This window comes from Canis lupus, chromosome 14, assembly GCF_003254725.2.
Source record: "Canis lupus dingo isolate Sandy chromosome 14, ASM325472v2, whole genome shotgun sequence".
Taxonomy (NCBI): domain Eukaryota; kingdom Metazoa; phylum Chordata; class Mammalia; order Carnivora; family Canidae; genus Canis; species Canis lupus.
The window spans coordinates 45,928,659-45,944,432 of NC_064256.1; the positions used below are offsets into that span (position 1 = coordinate 45,928,659).

The 15,774-nt window shown below is 37.6% G+C and overlaps 1 protein-coding gene across 2 annotated transcripts in view; it reads left to right on the forward strand.

Moving 5' to 3' along the window:
• The window catches only part of BMPER (BMP binding endothelial regulator), a 242,340-nt gene that overhangs the window by 138,692 nt on the left and 87,874 nt on the right, over positions 1-15,774 (forward strand). For both annotated transcript variants that reach the window (XM_025464605.3, XM_025464604.3), the window contains exon 11: positions 1,254-1,299. In XM_025464605.3, the coding sequence (XP_025320390.1) occupies positions 1,254-1,299 (46 nt within the window). The remainder of the gene's footprint in view (positions 1-1,253; positions 1,300-15,774) is intronic.

A 15,774-nucleotide genomic window follows, 5' to 3' on the forward strand; every position in this document is an offset into this window, starting at 1 on the left:
TTTCTGCCAAAGAACAGATGTAGGGGCTCATGTTGTCACCCTTTTTTGGGGCCTTTTGGTTCCAGTAGTTTGGCCTCCTTCCGACAGAGCACTTTACTGAACTCCCCTGGGGCCACCACACCATTGGCCTGGGCCCACCTCAGTTGATTTTGTCTTCAACTGTTTTTAGTCACAAGAAACGAAAGGGGGCCTCTGTGCCAAATAGAAATCGATAATCAAGCTCTAGCAATGAAAATATGTCAAAATGCCCCAAACCAGGGGGTGCTGATTGAAGCTGAGTTTTATTTTTTATTTTTCTGAAGCTGAGTTTTAAATCTCATTCAAAGTTGTCATAGCCTTTAATGTGCCATTTAGGCCTGGCTGCTGCAAAAATGAATCAGACGTGATTCTGGTTCTTCAATTATCAACCAATTTTTTAAGTCAGTATGATTTTTTTTTTTTGAGTACCTAAATCTATTCTTTATGCAACTGACCACTAGTGGCCAATGACCACATTTCTTTTTCTCTGTGAGTCTCATTGAGTCAGAGATAAGACAATGCCATTCTCTGATATCGACCCTGAGAATATGTTTCCTCCTTCTAATGCCATGCACTAAAAAAATTAGAAGAAATGGAAAATAGGAGTTATATTGTATTTCCAGAAAGGTAATGGAAAGTTACTCAGCATTTCAAAACCCACAGCTTCATTGGCTTTGACTACATAGCCGTGTCTTAACATGGATAGCATACCACTTTCTGAAAGAAGAAATCTGACTGAATTTGTTCTGAGGCACAGATATCGTCCATGTCCACGGTCCTGCACTCGGGATGTGATTTATTGTTTGGGCCTCTCTGAAAAGCAAAGACAGAATGGAGGCCTTACGTGGATCAAGAGGTTGATAGACAATTCCCATTTTTATGCGCTGTACGCTTGGTCTCCTGAGGGCTAGTTTGGATATCACTGAAAAAGTTGAATCCAGACTGTCTCCATCTTCCTCCCATGTGAGAAAAATCACACCAATGAGCCCTTTGGATATTATATTTCTCAGAGGGTAAGGACAGGAAAGTTTTCTGAATGACTTTGTCCAGCATTAGAACCTGATACTTCAAAGTTCATTTTTGCCATCATCATCACTGTCTGGGTATGGTATCAAGTTCAAATACAGCTTGGACAGCTTTCATTGGTTTAACTGGTATTAGGTTTAAAAAAGAGTTTTTTCTCCAGCAGACCCTGTTGCTTAACATTAAATTTGTTTTTTTCCCCTCTTGATTAGGGTAAAATTCTCAACAGAAAAGGATGCTGCCCTATTTGCACTGAAAGTAAGTTTATTCCTTTGGAATTTGCTATTAAGATTTGTTTCACACTTTGTAATTCCACAGGAAAAATGGTGGTATAAGTTTTTGCACATTTTATGTCTCTTGATGTGGGCTGGGATCACCCCACTTTCCTACAGACATTGTAAATCAATTTACGATCCTCTTATAAAAGCACAGTTGAGATATTTCCATTACAGTTTGTTGCTGATAGAAATTTAGAAGTTCAGTGGTCTGATCAGGTTTTCAGAAGGACCAGATAACTTAATATACATTTTAACTAATAGCATCTGCAGTCATAGCAGTTAGGGTGATATCCAGTAAAACAAACAATATACATAATCGGGGAGGGATTTCCCTTCTATTGTCAAAAAGCCAAACAGCTACACTTCCTCTTCCCCACCCCCATCCCCACCCTCTTTACCTTTTCACCTGCACGCATCCAGTCTTACTGTTAGTGAAATGAAATGAGGTCTTTAGACTGGCAATGGTTTGGCCATCCTGTTATTTTCAAATTGAGTTTTTGAAGGTTCTCTCTAACATGGCTTAATTCTGAAAGCTGGCTGAGGCTGTACTGCTAATCACTCAGATTAGAGCATAGCAACAAGTTCAGTGTTATCCCCACGTATTGGCATATGACTAACAAATTGCCATTTTCGTGCTTTTCAAATTCATAAGGTTTTGAGACAGCTGATATTTTATTATTTATTTAATAAGCTTCGGGTATACAGCTTTATAATTAGACATCTGTATACACTACAAAGTAATCACCACAGGTCCAGTTACCGTCCATCATCATAGAGTTGACCTCCTTCATCTGTTTCACACACACAGCCTCCCCCATCCCCTTCTCTTCTGGCAACCACTAGTCTGTTCTCTGTATCTTTAAGTTTGTTTTTATTTTATTTTTTTTGTTCGTTTTAGATGACCCATAGGAGTGAAATTATGTGGCATTTATCTTACTTCATCTTACTGATTTCCCTTAGCATAGTACCCCCAAGGTCCATCCATGTTGTCACATGCAAGATTTCACTCTTTTGTGTGGCTGAGTAATATTCCATTATAGAAATATACCACATCTTTATCCATTCACGTATCAATAGACACTTGGTTGTTTTCATATCTTGGCTATTTTAAATAATACTGCAATGAATATAGCAGTGCATGTATCTTTTCAAATTAGTATTTTTGGGGATCCCTGGGTGGCTCAGCAGTTTAGTGCCCGCCTTTGGCCCAGGGCATGATCCTGGAGACCCAGGATCAAGTCCCATGTCAGGCTCCCTGCGTGGAGCCTGCTTCTCCCCCTGCCTATGTCTCTGCCTCTTTCTCTGCCTCTCTCTCTCTCTCTCTCTCTCTCTCTGTCTCTCTGTCTCTCTCTCTCTCTGTCTCTCATGAATAAATAAATAAAATCTTTAAAAAAACCAAATTAGTATTTTTGTATTTTTCAGATAGATACCCAGAAGTAGAATGGCTGAATCATAAGGTATAATTTTTTGAGGAATCTCTATACTATTTTCCACACTGATTGCACCAATTTACACTCCTGCCAATGGGGATGAGGATTCCCTTCTTTCCATACCCTTTTAAACACTTGTTATTTCTTATCTTTTTAATAATAGCCATTCTAACAGGTGTTAGGTGATATCTTATTGTGGTTTTGATTTTCATTTCCATAATAATTACTGATGTTGATCATCTTTTTATGTGCCTGTTGGCCATCTGGATGTCTTCTTTAGAGAAATGTCTATTTGGAGCGACCCTTTGCCCATTTTTTAAAAATTGGGTTGTTTGTTTTTTTGTTGTTGAGTTGTACAAGTTCCTTATATATTTTGGATATTAACCCTTTATGAGATGTATAATATATAAATATCTACTCTCATTCACTAGGTTGTCTTTTCATTTTTAAGATGGTTTTCTTTGTTGTACAGAAGATTTTTAGCTTGATGTAGTCTGCACTTGTTTATTTTTGCTTATGTTTTCCTTGCCTTTGGAGTCAGAATCACAAAGATGTCACTAAGACCAATGGCAATGGGCTCCTTGCCTATGTTTTCTTGTAGGAATTTTGTGGTTTTACATCTTCTATTTAAATCCATTTGAGTTAATTTTTGTGTATAGTGAAAGATAGTGGCCTAGTTTCATTCTTTTGCATGTGGTTGTTCAGTTTTCCTACAATCATTTATTGAAGAGACTGTCTTTTCTCCATTGTGTGTTCTTGGCTCCTTTGTCATACATTAATTGTCCATAAATGTGTGGCTTTATTTCTGGGCTTTCTGTTCTGTTCCATTGATCTGTATTCTGTTTTTGTACCAAAAAATGTGATTATGACAGCTTTGTAGGGTTTGAAATCAGGGAGTGTGATATCTACAGTTTTGTTTTTCTTTCTCAATATTGATTTGGCTATTTGGGGTCTTTTGTGGTTCCATGTAAATTTTAGTATCATTTGTTCTAGTTCTATGAAAAATGTTATTGGTATTTTGATAGGGATTGTTTTGAATCTACTGACTGCTTTGGGTAGTATGGACATTTTAACACCATTAGTTCTTCCAAGGCATGAGCATGAAATATCTTTCTGTTTATCTATGTCTTCTTCAGTTTCTTTCATCAGTGTCTTTTGGTTCAGTGTACAGGTCTTTTACTTTCTTGGTTACATTTATTTCTGGATATTTTATTCTTTTTGATATAATTATAAGTGAAAATTTAAAAAATTCTAATATTCTGTTACTAGTATAGAAATGCTACAGATTTCTATATATTGATTTTGTACTCTGCAACTTTACTACATTCATTTATTAGTTCTAATTGTTTTTCATTGGATTCTTTAGGGTTTTTTATATATATTATTTCATCTGCAAATAATGACAGTTTTTTTCTTCCTTTCTGAGTTAGATGACTTTTATTTCTTTTTCTGGCCTAATTTCTTTTTTTCCAACACTATGCGGTGAAAGGGGACATTTGTATCTGGTTCCTGATCATAGAAGAAAAACTTGCAGATTTTCATGGTTGAGTATGATGTTAGCTATAGGATTATCATATATATCTTAATGCTAAGGTATATTCTCTCTCTATACACTTTGTTGAAAGTTTTTATTATAAACGGATGTTAAATTTTGTCAAATGTTTTTTATGCATCTATTGAGATTATATTATTTTTATCTTTAATTTTGTTAATATGATGTATCCCAATGATTGATTTGTGATTATTGAACCATCCTTGAATCCCTAGGATAAATCCTATTTGATTGGATTTGATTTGCTGGTATTTTTTTGAGGATTTTTGCATCTATGTTTAGTAAGGATATTGGCCTGTAATTTTCTTTTTGTGGTGTCCTTAACTGTTTTTGGTATTAGGGTAATGCTAGCCTCATAACATGTATTTGAAAGCTTTTCCTCCCCTCAATTTTTTTGGAAGAATTTGAGGCTAGGTATTAATTTTTTGAATGTTTGGTAGAACTCACCATTGAAGCTATTTGGTCCTGAATTTTTGTTTCTTGGGAGGTTTTCAATTATTGTTTCCATTTCCTTATTAGTAATTCATCTACTCAGATTTTCTATTTCTTCCTGATTCAGTGTTAGAAGACTATATGTTCCTAAGAACTTATCTATTTCTTCTAGGATGTCTAAAAGCTTGTTGGCATATAATTGATCATCATATTGCCTTATTCTCTGCGATCAATTGTTACTTCTCCACTTTCATTTATAGTTTTATTTCTTTGAGTCTCCTTTCTTTCTTTTTTTTTTTTCTTGACTAGTTTAGCTAGGGGTTTGTCAATTTTTTCAAAGAACCAGTTCTTAATTTCATTGATTGTTCTTATTGCCTTTTTAATCTTGATTTCATTTATTTCCACTGTGATCTTTATTATTTCCTTCCTCCTACCAATTTGTTAACTCCATTAGGTGTAAAGTTAGATTGATTATTTGAGATTTTTCATGTTTCTTGTGGTAGGTCTGTATTGCTGTGAACTTCCCTCTTAGAACCACTTTGGCTGCATTCCATAGATTTTGGTATGCTGCATTTCTTGTTTTCATTGTCTCTGGGTTTTTTTTTTTTCTTTTTAATTTTTAATTTTTAATTTTTCTTTGATTTCTTTGATGACCATTTGGCTGTTTAGTAGCATGTTGTTTAGTCTTCACGTTTTTGTATTTCCCTTTTTTTTCTCATTTTTTCTTATAATTAATTTCACACCATTGTGGTTTGAAAAGATGCTTGATATGATTTCAATTTTCTTGAGTTTATTGAGACTTTTGTGGCCCAACATGGATCTAACCTGGAGAATGTTCCATGTGCACTTGAGAAGAATGTGTATTTTGCTAGTTTTGGATGGTATGTTCTGCATACATCTATTAGGTTCATCGGGCCTAATGTGTTGTTTAAGGCTACTGTTTCCTTTTTTGGATTTTTTTTGTCAGAATGATCTGTCCATTCCTGAGAAGAGGATATTAAAGTCTTCTGCTGTTATTATATTAATTTCAATTTCTCCCTTTAGATTTGTTAATATTTGCTTTATGTACTTTGGTGCTCTTATGTTGGGTGCATGTATATTAAATTAATAAATCATTTAATATAAATAAACCTTATATTAACATAAAAATGTTATGTCTTCTCTATAGATTGACACTTTTATTGTTATGTAATGCCTTTCTTTGCATTTTATCATAGTCTTTGTTATAAAGCCTATTTTGTGGGCACCTTGGGGGCTTGGTCAGTTAGGCTTCTGATTCTTGATTTTGGCTCAGGTCATGATCTCAGGGTTGTGAGCCAAGCTCCATGTGGGGCTCTGCACTCAGCACAGAGTCTACTTGTCCTTCCCCCCTTGCTCCTCCCTCTGCTCACATGCTCTCTTTCTCTCTCTCAAATAAATATAAATAAAATCTTTAAAAAAATAAAGTCTGTTTTGTCTGATATGAGTATAGCTAGTCCAGCTTTTTTTTTTTTTTCATTTCTGTTTGCATGGGTTATCTTTTTCTATTCCTGCTTTTTCAGTTTGTGTGTGTCCTTAATTCTGAAGTGAGTTTCTTGTAATCTCTTTTAGGCAGATAGCTTTCTGAAGTGTTTCATCAAAAGAGGAATATTAGTAATGTCATTGTCAAATTAGTTCCATTATATAAGCAGGATTAACAAAGCCAAGAAATCTATTAGAAACTATTTTATGGACTAGTTAGCCTTCAAGAAGTGGGCTCTGATGATGGTTGAAAGCAGCCTTCATATAGGAACAAGTTTTTTCATTCCACATATTTAAAATCAGATAGATAAAAGTTATCTTGGTTTTGTTTTTTGGATAATAGATAAATGTGAGAAACAAATATATTTATTATATATTAATTAACATAATATATTATTATATTATATTTAATAAATATATTTATTATATCTCACTATTTTTTGAGACAGAACTATTAAATAATTGTACATTATAGACTGGATAAAAATGTTGATTGAATTAATGAAAATTAAATCGCAGATTTAATAAAATAATTTTTCTTTAAAGAGAATGCTATATATAAAATAACTCAAAGGAAGCGAACCAAGTATGACTTAATAGAGCCCAGCAGTTAGTGCAGAAAGAAGAATTAACTATGATTAACATAGCAGTTTATTTCAAATGGTATACAAATTATTACCTTTAATCATCCTTCCAGAGACTCTCTGAGGAAACTTTGTTCATGGATAGTTCAGAGGCTACCTCCAGCTTCATTCCTTTCTGGCTGAGCAGAGTAGAGTTTAAATTGATGAGATTTTCCTTTCTATCCATGTCAGTGAAGATGTTTGCGTTTCTCTAGAAAGTATTTCCTGATTGAAGCAGACACAGAGTTCAAAGGAACTCCCAGGATTTTCTAGCTAACTTTTTCAATTTGCACGAACACAGATAGGTTATATCTGCTAATCACAGTGCTGTTAGGCAGGATCACTGCTTATTAATTTAATAAAAATGTATGACCAGTCTTGTGCAGAAACAGCCCAAATCTTGAATTATCTGACTTTATGTCAAAAGAATGAAGGAGATGATTATTGAGATAGTGGAGAGAAAAGTTACATTTCATTATTAGTTTAACCACTATGAGCTTTTCCATATCTAGAATAATGGTGGCTTATCAGAAAAAAGAGAGAAAGAAAAGAAATAGAAGGATGGGCATGACAAAATCAAAGCAAGTTTTTAACCAGTCGTATTAAATATTGTATCTGTAAAACATGGGAATGAGCCTGACTTCTGTCACTAAGAGAAGCAGTTGGCAAGGGAGAAAATCATCCAGCTGTTAGGGTACCAGGGAGACCATTGACTCTGTGCACCTGCATCCAGCAGGTCAGTGCGGGAAGAGCCCAGGCATGTGGTTCTTTGTCCAAATCTACATGATATCATCAGATGGCTATTTCTCAATTTCCTTTGGTGTTCTTTCCATCTGTTTACTCTCTCTTGCTCTCCAGCAGTTCGTCCATCAATGCTGTAAAACACATTCTATTGGCAAGGTTTATTTATTCAGACTGAGTTAAGAGATGGGATGACTTTCAATTTTTTTAAGCAATGCCCAGATTTTCCTAACACATCAGGTAGACTTATTCTGATGTCCTTTAGCTATGGCCTAAAGATCTCCTATTTTGAAATTCCTTTGGTATTATTTTTAGGATCCAGAGTGAACTCTTGGGTTCATTTTTTTCTACTCTATCAATTACAAAAGCTCTTTTGACACACAGGTTTCTAGAATATGAAGGCTGAAGTACAAACTAAGGCTAGTGTTTTCTAAACTAGAAAAGTTTTTTTTAACTTATTCAAACAAAATCACACATACCCATACACACTCATTAGTTGCTGCTGAGTTTTCAACCTCAGCATTCTATAATTTGATTAGTTCTTTGTCATGGGCTATGTCCTGCACATTGTGTGATGTTTGGCAGCATCTCTGATCTCTGCCAACTAGAGGCCAGTATCACTTCTCTCCAGGAGATTATGGCAATCAACAGTGTCTCCAGACACTGTTTGCCATATTGCCAAATGTCTCTTGGCACCCTTCCCCAGGGCAAATGGTTGAGAACCATTCGTACTCTTCTAACAGGAGTAACAGCATGGCTGAATGCAGAAATAAACACCTGTTGTACTAGGCAGTAACTTAGCCTCAAAACACAGTGAGTAGAAGAAGTAGGAGACCAAAGCTGGTGTAAAAAATGGCAGATCAGAAGCTTTTAGATTTAATTGAGTGTGTTTCTATTTTCATTGCTTAGCCCTGCAAAAAATGATAAAGGCATAATTAATCTTGACTGATTAAAAGTCAACATCTTTGCTTTAGTTGCTAGGAAGCTCGAAATAAATTCGTAGCTCACCTCTAATGGCAAGCAGTTTTTGAGTAATAAGCTTATTCCCGACTTCATCATATATGTCTACCTTTATGTGCTTTGAATTATTTAGTATGTGTGCCTGTAAGCTTATGCCCAATCCTTTTTGGAAGGAGGCAAGAATAAATATTTAAATAATGCATATAGTTTTATACACAAATGAAAAAGATTGGTTATACAGCTTCAAATACTGTAAAACTTACTTCGATTATCTGTTGTTGTTAAATGAGCATCATGTTATTCCAGCAGAGGTGACATTGAATTGTCTGTTTCTAAAATCCTATAGAATTACTGCCTTGTTGACTGGGCTAGTCTGTCTTGGTAGTATTTGGAGAGCTTGCAGACCTCTGTAAAGAACAGCAAAGAGGAAACTTGAAGTAAATGGGTAGCACATTTCTACAGGCCTTTCTTTGCAATAGTCCATGATAGTGGTAGTTTACAATTCAGTAGGTAAAAAGCAACAATTGAGGCTCAAACTTGTACTTCTCATAGTAGGGCCATCTTCGTGGGGTTGATCTGCATGGGCAATTATGATTCTATCAAAAGCGACACCAAAAAAGTCATCTTAAAATCAGACCTGAAGGAAGAATGAAAAGCATTGTTGTCTTTTAATAACATGGACATTCTCTCTTTCTCTTTGTCCAAATGAAAAGACTTAAATTTGGTTTGGGTGATTTATTTAAAATAAAATATTTGAAGTAAGCTAAACAAACTTTATAAAGCTTTCATGCAAATGCTGTTTCTTGCCAAAGTAAGAGCTATAGCCTAGAGCAGATCCCACTCTGCCTGGGCTGGGCGTCACAAGGCTGCGAGTTGGGTGCCAAGAAGGCCACTGTCTGTTGTGCATGTAGCACTTGGTTTAAGTAAAATGTTATCTTATTGTGAGTTGGCAAGCGGTCGGTGAAATCTCAACCTAACCACCCGGCAGAGAGACCTGAATCAGATAAATTCTTTGCTGGCTGAATGTCTGTTTTCAGACATGGAAATAATACTTAGTGGCAAAGTTTTCACTGATAAGAGCGGTGTGTGTGTGTGTCTGTGTAGAGAGAGAGGGAGGGAGGGACAGAGACATGTTGACCATGAGAGAAAATTCAATCTCTTCACCATGTCCAAGACCAGAGGCAATGAAAGGCAGCGCAGATGTGGATGCCCAAACCCAGACACTATAGACTCATTAAGCTGCGCCTGTAGCTACATCAGCCCTAACCATCAGAGTCCCAACTCAAAACGAAAGTTCACGATTACATAACAAAGAGGCGGGTAGGGTATACGAGCACAGATGTGCATTTAATTGAAATAGCCTCGGCTACACGTCCCACAAGTAACAGGAAATATCAGATTTCAGCAACTCAGGGTGCAAGGAGGCTCACAGTTGCCAGGTGACTTTTTAAACCCCCCCAGGGTTAGTTTCCAGCTGTGCACAGTGTTGGTGTGCCTGCTTCCCAAGAGGACCCTTGCCTGCTGTGTGCACCCATCACGGGTGCTGTAGAATTGCCCTGGCTGGTTTGGGCACATCTCACTTAACTCCCTGGGCCTGCCTACAGGTATCTCTAATTAAAGAGTGGCTGTAGGAGGGGGAATACAACAACAGTTTAACAAAACTGTGACCTTGGGGCCCATTTTATGAGCAATCTCCACTGACAGAGGTTCTGCAAATTAGTAATTCTGTGTTTGAGCGAGGTTTCTGGCCCCCGGGACTGTAAGCAACTCCAGGTCCCTTAACACCAAGGGTCTGTCCTTAACTCAGGAAAGCAAGGAAATTTGAAACCAGAGCTCAAGATGCTTGTAAGAATAAGAATTTGTGGTGTTGACTTTAGCCCTGCCAAGGAGGTGTTAAGCTAAGTGGCCACTGAAGTTTCTGCTTGAGCATCTGGAGGTCGGTTTGTCACTGCTCCCGAGGCCCAACCAGCAGACAGAGGGGGCAAATAAAACCCAACTGTGTTGCACGAGTGGCTAGGAAATCCCACCCCAGCAGCACTGGAAGGGGCGTGAGGATACGAGTTTGTTTGCTGTTTGATATGCTGTTCTGTTCCAAGGGGTATTGTTGCTTCAAATTTTCTGGCTGTGGGTTGGTGCAAAGCTGAAAGAGGAGCTTGAGGGTATTAGGGGTCATCTTTTATCCAACACCTATTGTGGTTCCTACAGGGCATTAGTACTGCTCAAGTTCTGACAGTTTTATTTTATTTTATTTTATTTTATTTTATTTTATTTTATTTTTTATTTTTTTTAAGTTCTGACAGTTTAGTTAACAGTCATCATCTTCACCGTCATCATCATCATCAAATAACAATAATGGCAAGAAATGCAACAGGAGCAGCAGCTAATATTTTTTTTTTTAGCATCTGCTGTGTCTAAGCACTGTTGTGGACTATCTCATTTGATCTTATTTGTTTGATCCTCATGGCCATCTTAGAGTCAAATAATGTTGTGAGCTCCTCAGCTGACGAACTGAGGCTTAGTGGTTAAGAGACATGCCCAACGTAAGTGTGGAGCTTGAATTTGTACAAGGAAATCTGGCCCCAGGACTGGCCGGAAGGTCTACCATTGGCTTCCTCATCATCTGGTTCAGGTGAATGACCAGCTGTGGTCAGGAAGGGAAGAAAAGGTCCTAGAGGGCTTTCTAAAGGTAGGGATTAGAGATTGGAGAAGGATGTTAGTAGGAGTTTCCAATTTGAGAACATTTCCCTCCACCCACCCTGGAGGAAATGCCCTCTCAAGTGCCCAGGCTTTTGTCTACCTGGTGCTACCTCCACCTCTCCTCAGGTACAGAGCAGTGCTGGGTGGTATGGTCTGTGCTCGCTGACAAATGAAACTGGCTTGGTTTTCCATGTCCACTCTTTTTTTTTTTTCCAGATGTTTTTTCCCTTTCTGGCAACTTAGAGGTGAGGTATTTTCAGTGCCAAGGTGAAGATGTCTCCAGATTTTCTTATGTACAGTTTTAAGATACATACAGTTTTAAACTTGATATAACTGTGTAGAATTTCTACCAGGAGTGAAAAAGAAGAGCAGAGTTGCTCTGTCACTCAAACTCACCACTATTTCAGCATTATGGGATTGTATAAATGAATGAACCTTAATTTTGAGGTCAACCCTTTCACTTCTCAGGTGAACAAACTGAGGCTCTTCATAGTATTAACTGGAAGAGCTGGATGAGGACCTGTTCTTTTTTTTTTTTTTTTTAAACCTTCTAGTCCAGTATTTGGTCTAACACATCATATGACCTCCCTGGATCTTTGTTTGGGAAAGCATTCTTAATATAAATGCACCACTGTTAAATCATTCAATTAAAAGTTACTTTCTCTCATTCAAGTACTGACCAGGCTCAATCCTGCTTAACTTCTGAGATTAGATGAAATTAGATTAGATTGAGGGTGGAATGGCCAAGTTGTCTAATTTTGAAAGAATATGTTTGGAACAAAAAGAGATATATAAATTCATTACTAGACATCTGATACATTTAGTCAAGGCTGCCATCTTGAATTTTAAGAAAGATGCACATACCCAGTTTTGACTGAAAAAAACTGGTGACCTAAACCCCTTAGCAGTGGTAAACCTAAAATACAGTAAAGTGACCAAACAGACAATACAGACCCCAGACTCTCAAACCAATACTACATTTTATAGAAAATACTGTATAATAAATTGCACGTTACTGAATGGAAAGCTGAGGTAGATTTATTCCTCTATGGAGGTCACCTCTACTATTAGCAAGATAAGAACAACAGAAGTTGTTACTTCTGTTGCCACTAAAATTGCTCCTATTGGGCAGCTCCAGTGGCTCAGCGGTTTAGCATCGCCTTCGACCCAGGGCATGATCCTGGAGTCCCAGGATCGAGTCCCGTGTCAGGCTGCCTGCATGGAGCCTGCTTCTTCCTCTGCCTGTGTCTTTGCCTATCCCCCTATGTATCTCTCATTAATAAAAAAAAAATAATAGAATCTTTAAAATAAATAAAAAATAAAAAAATAAAATTGCTCCTATTGCCAGCAAATATTTATTGAATGAAAATCCATGTCAGTCTGTGCTGTGTTAAACATTCTCCAGGTATCCTGACATCTAATCGTTGCAACGATCCATGAAATAGAAGCTCCATTTTACAAATGAGAGATCTGAGTGTCTGAGCAATTGAATAGGGTGAGGGCAGCTGATTCCCTGCTCCATGAGACTCCAAAGCCAACATTTTTAAGAACTGTTGTTCTCCATGGACTACATTTTTATTCATTTCAGAAGTTTGCCTCCAAACATATATGAAGCTTGCCAATTTCTCTTTCTTCTGCATGACTAGAGAGCCCTTGTATGTGCTCACCTTTTAAAAACTTAACTACAAAAAATAAAAAAAATAAAAAAAAATAAAAACTTAACTACATGTGTGAGGTCACTTCACCCCCTGTCTCTTGGGTTACAATACTTGAGTTCTAGCCTTCCTGGGAGTTTGGAGAAATGACTCATTAGCTTCACGATGCAGTTCCCTTTGATGTGAAGTTTTAATTTATGAACATTCTTCTTATCACAGTCCCTCCTTGGTTAGTACTCCACCCCCAGCCACTGTTCCACTCCTCTGCTCTGCCCTTCCACATTTGTCCTGAGAACACGTATCTCTTCTTTTGTTTTTGACCTTTTCATCCTGCGTGCTCATAGCTCTGACTCCCACAGTACCCTGTCTGTGTAGTTCTCTCTCATACTGCTTTCTGAGGACCTTAATATGACTTCTTGACAAGATGCTAATACGGTGGATCTCAGCTTTTTAAGATTTTTTGGAGGCCATGTCCTTCTTTCAAAGTACTGCTTTTGAATTTTATTAACAGTTGCTACCTTTGATTCTCCTAATTGTCAGGGTTGGGAGTTGGATGGAGGAATGAGTGGTTGTTTCCAGCCCCTATCTGTTGACTGAGTTCTGGCATCCCTGTTACCCCAGCTGCACAGGTTTGGGGCCTTAATGTTATTTCTCATGCTCTTGGCATTTCTCTCCCATGTTGCGAATCAGTCATCAAGTCAGCTTGATTGTCTCTTTGTATTGTTTTTCTAATAAATAATTTCCTTCCCATTTCCATGGCAGCCAGAGCTTCATCCTATTGCCTGCAACTGACCTCAGTCTTTTCTCCTTCATCCCTTCCTGCGTGCCACTGGCCTTTGCAAGAGCATACGCCAGCTGCCTTCACTGTCTCTTGCAGTTTCTCAAAGTTTGTTTTATAAAATGCTAGTGCTGAGGAAGAGTAATGAATAATATTTTCAAAACATGGCTCTATGATTAAATACCTGAGGGAAATGCCAGGTCAAATATATTTCTTTGCTGCAGAATTTGCAGAGTCCTTTATATGCCAATGCACAGGGTAAACTTTCAGGAGGGTGATGGAGTATGGAGTGCCTCCTGAACTAATTTGAGCCACAGAGATTTTTTTTTTAATTTCTACTTATTTTGGCAGAGCAACAGGCAGGATTGATGTTTCATAGGAAACACATTAAGGAATGTTGGTTCTTTGGTATATATTTAACCTTCTCAGGCTGGCAATACATCCCAGGCCAATTTATTTAGACAGTTTGGGTATCTCCCATATTCCGAAGTAACTCCCCACTCTGGTCAGATAGGTCTCTTGCTCTTCTTGTGCAAGCTGCCACATGACTTGATTAGCATTCTTCTTTTCCCCCAAAAGTATTATTCCATGCTAGCCCCAAATCTACATTTTATGTTATCTTTTATAGATGGACTCAACTCATGTTGTCTTTTCAACAAATCTATGTTTTATATGTACGTTACAGTCTTAGCGCTATTTTAGCCAACAGGGGATGTCTATTTGCTGGATTTGTGTAACATAATTATAAAACTAATGATAACTATTCTCTGAGCATCTCTTATATTCTCAGACTTTTGCAATGCGATCTTTATTTTTATAACCAACCTGCAAGGTAGTTGTTCTTAGACTCATGTTACAGGTGAGTAGACTGATATTGGTAGTCTGTGCATGATTTTGTAGTCATTAAGTGGCAAGACTAAGATTCAAATCCAGGACTGTCTTCAAAGCAACATACTTGAAGTTTGCAAAGCTCTAACGTGGCTCTAAAGTTGGAAGCCGAGTTAACTTAGAGATGTGAAGCCCGCCTCTTCAGCTCAGCATAGCTCTCTTAAGTGATAAATAAGAATTTCTGGTTTATAGACAGCAGATATATTAAGATCAGAGCTTGGACAGCAGGAGTGGCAAAAATGCATCTTCTATAACAAGTTCGGTTGAGTGTCTGGTATTCTGGAAGGTGCCCTAGAGGAAATGGATTAAAAACTGGTACAGTCTCTGAGTTTAGAAACTTGCAATGTAGTTGGGGATATGAAATATAAACATACCAAATAAGAGAGCCATATGATATAGCTTATAATTAACTTCTAGGTAGTGTTTTTAAATGGAAGGTGATGGATTCCTTGGTCAGTCTTGGGACAGATGGCCATGATCCTATACATTTGATTGGATAGATTCACTTGTGTATATTTGGGAGGAATAGTGCCTACATATTTTTTTCAGGTTCCCAAAGAGCTCTGTGATTCTAGCTAGTTAACAACAGCTGTGTGTTGGGATGCTGTGGTCCAGGGTTATCAGTGGAAGCATCCAGTGATAATGAGGAAGGCACTGGCCTCAGAGCCATAGAGACTAGGTTGGACTTTGTCTTTACTGCTACGGGCTATGTGACCATGGTCAACATGGCCACCTCCCTGAACTCACTGGTCAGGAATTAGGGTAATGATATACAGTGTGCAGAGAAGTAGTGAGGATTAAGGGAGATAGGGAAAATGTGGAAAGAATCTGGCATGGTGCCTGGCATAAAGTAGTCCCTTTAGATGAGGCTCCTTGGCTATTTATTGCTAAATTTATTAATTTCCTATTGCTGCTGTAGCAAATTACTATAAGCTTCATGACTTGAAACAACACACCTTGTTCTGAAGGTCAAAAGTCTGAAATGATTCTGAATGGGCCAAAATGAAGGTATCAGCGAGGCTGTGGTTCTTCTGGAGCCTCTGGGGGAGAATCTATGTTCTATTTTTTTGTTTGTTTTGTTTTCCACCTTTTTCAGCACCTAGAGGCCACCCACATTTTTTGGCTTGAGGCCTCTTTCTATTTTCAAAGCCAGCAATGGCAAGTTGAGTCCACCTGTTGTTGAGTCCCTGTGAGACTCA